This window comes from Dipodomys ordii, unplaced genomic scaffold, assembly GCF_000151885.1.
Source record: "Dipodomys ordii isolate 6190 unplaced genomic scaffold, Dord_2.0 Scaffold23, whole genome shotgun sequence".
NCBI classification, from domain to species: Eukaryota; Metazoa; Chordata; class Mammalia; order Rodentia; family Heteromyidae; genus Dipodomys; species Dipodomys ordii.
The window spans coordinates 956,458-959,145 of NW_012267239.1; the positions used below are offsets into that span (position 1 = coordinate 956,458).

At 46.1% G+C, this 2,688-nt stretch overlaps 1 protein-coding gene across 1 annotated transcript in view; it reads right to left on the reverse strand.

Moving 5' to 3' along the window:
* The window catches only part of LOC105984148 (glutathione S-transferase theta-4), a 9,303-nt gene extending 7,602 nt beyond the window's left edge, over positions 1-1,701 (reverse strand). The window contains exon 1 of the mRNA XM_013014247.1: positions 1,538-1,701. Coding sequence (XP_012869701.1) covers positions 1,538-1,701 — 164 coding nt within the window. The remainder of the gene's footprint in view (positions 1-1,537) is intronic.
* Positions 1,702-2,688: the final 987 nt, after the last annotated feature.

Consider the following 2,688-nt stretch of genomic DNA (forward strand, 5'->3'; position numbering starts at 1 on the left):
GTAGCTCAAGTGGTAGAGCGCTCGCCTTGAGCTGAAGAGCTGAGGGACAGCGCCCAGGCCCAGAGTTCAAACCCCGCGACTGACCAAAGAAAAAAAGAAGGGAAGAAACTGAGGCCTCGAAAGACACACCCCAGGTCAGTGACAAAACAGAGACCAAGATCAGGATTTCCTGCCTCTCCACCTGCCTCTATCTCAGAGTTGCTAATCTCTTTTCTCCAGCACCAAGATAACCTTTTGGCTCACAAAAGCCACAGGTCTTCAGTCTCCAACTCCATCACTCCTCACTCTATCACTGCCTCTTGTTTTGTGCTGATACTGGGGGCTTGATCTCAGGGCCTGGGTGCTATCCCTTAGCTTTTCCACTCAAAGCTGGTCCTCTATCACTTGAGCCACAGTTCCACTTTAAATTTTTTGGTAGTTAATTGGAGCTAAGAGTCTCACAGACTTTCCTGCCTTGGTTGGCTTTGAACTTCAATCCTCAGATCTCAGCCTCATAAATAGCTAGAGTTACAGGTGTGAGCCACCAGCACCCATTTGTCTTACCCCTTTTAAGAAAGCAGGGCAGCTGAAGCTGGCCACATAGGAAACATAAGCCCAGAATAGAGCTGGAATCCAAAGGGGGAGCCCCGTACATGAAATCAGACACTTAGCATGAACAGAGAATTTTATAAGGGGAAGGATTTCTCACTCTTCCTTGACTAGCTGCTTCTAAACAGAAACATTTCTGAGAGTAGCATTTATGCCTCATTCATTTTTCTTTCTTTCTTTCTTTTTTTTTTTTGTCGGTCCTGGGGCTTGAGCTCTAGGCCTGGGCGCTCTCCCTCAGCTGTTCAGCTCAAGGCTAGCACTCTACCACTTGAGCCACAACGCCACTTCTGGCCTTTTTGTTTATGTGGTGCTCAGGAATCGAACCCAGGGCCTCATGCATGTGAGGCAAGCACTCTACCACTGAGCCACCTTCCCAGCCCCTGCCTCATTCATTTCTGCAGCTTCTACATCTCCCTTTCTAGTCTTGAAGCTTCTGTCTCAAGCTGAGCTTTTAGAGCCTCCTTTGTGCTTAGAGAGGAGGGCCTAGAACCTAACACACTAAACTTCACATGGGGGTGGGTCTGTGTGATCCATAGCAGGTTTGCATTCTACATAATTTTATTTTCAGTACTGAGGATGGAATATTCTATGCAAACTGTCTACCACTGGGCTGGGGATATACCCAGCCATCAGAGCAGATTTGATTCTGGGAAGAAAGTGAACAATATCTATACTCGCATATTACTGCAACCATTAGCAGTCTGGTTGTCAGGTTCTTCAGATAATGAAGTGCAAGACCACCACCATCCCCTAAAACACACAAGATGATGACAAGGGCCCTTGCTGGGTTTCCCCTAACAATCTTCCCCTTGACTCTCAAAGAGACTTTTCTTCCTAGTGGAGGGACTGTTGTTAGACAAGGAGGGATGCAGCCTGGATAATCTTGACACCTTTGGTACCTTTTCTCCCCCTTTGCTTTACTACCTCTACTTCTCTGAAATGCCCATACCTGCGTCCTTGGGCTTCTTCCCAGGACCAGGCCTGCCTAGGTAGCAGTAGGGACTGACCTTTGAGCAGATCTACAAACTGGAATTCAAAGGGAATGTTGTTCTTTTTGGCAAAGATGTAGACGGCTCGGCAGGGTGCAGACAACAGGTCCATGAACAGCTCCATACCCACATTGAAACTCCTGATGGGCCTTACTAACACAGCAGGCGAGTCACAAACCTGAGGCTGTGTCTAGCCTGCGCCTCTGGCCCGGTTGCCCTCTCTGATCTGAGCCCAGGACTGTCCATTCTAGAACTTCTTATTTTCCTTGGTGTTGCCATGAGGCCAGGAAGCCTGGGATTCTCATAGTAGCAGCAAGGATTCTGAGGGGATCTAGGACGGGGAAAGAGCCTTGACTAAAGGCTGGCAGGGGTGGGGTGGGTGGGCTGCTGTGTATTCGTGGGTCACATAGTTCTGTCTCACAAGTACTATCTGAGAAGGAAGGGTTCATACCTGCGCATCCCCAGTGCTAGACCTTCAATGCAGAACATGACAAAAAGAGATTTTCAGTGTCTTTTTAACAAAGTAGTTTGCTTTATTTCTGTTAATCTAGTGAGAATTGTTTTTCTGAAAAGGCCTTCTTTGGTCAGATGGCTTAGCCCTTGTTAATTACATTTTAGTTACATTCTTGCCCTGCTCCACTTTACTTAGGACATACTGTTACAAGTTCCTTGATTTTAGTTACATCCTGTTAATTAAGCCATATCCTTTTGCCCCCTTGAACCTGAGTCCAGCCAATGTGAGCAGAGGACCAGGGCCTCATGGGTTAGAGATAAAAAAGGGAGCAAGCCTGCCTGTTCTGTGTGCTTGCTTGCCAGAGTTTTGGCTGATAATGCACTCTTTTTTAATTTAAATTTAAATTTTATTATTAAGGTAATGTATTTAGGAGTTACAGTTACATAAGTAAGGTAATGAGTGCATTTCTTGTCGAACTTGTTACCCCCTGATAATGTACTCTTCTGTAGAAGTAAACTTTGCTGCCTATGGACCCAGTTATCAAGTCTCCATGAACCTGGGGGAGGGTTCAGAGTCTCTTTTCATTAATATTATTGTTATTATTATTATTTTTTTTGTCAGTCGTGGGGCTTGAACTCTGGCCTGCTGGCTGTCCCT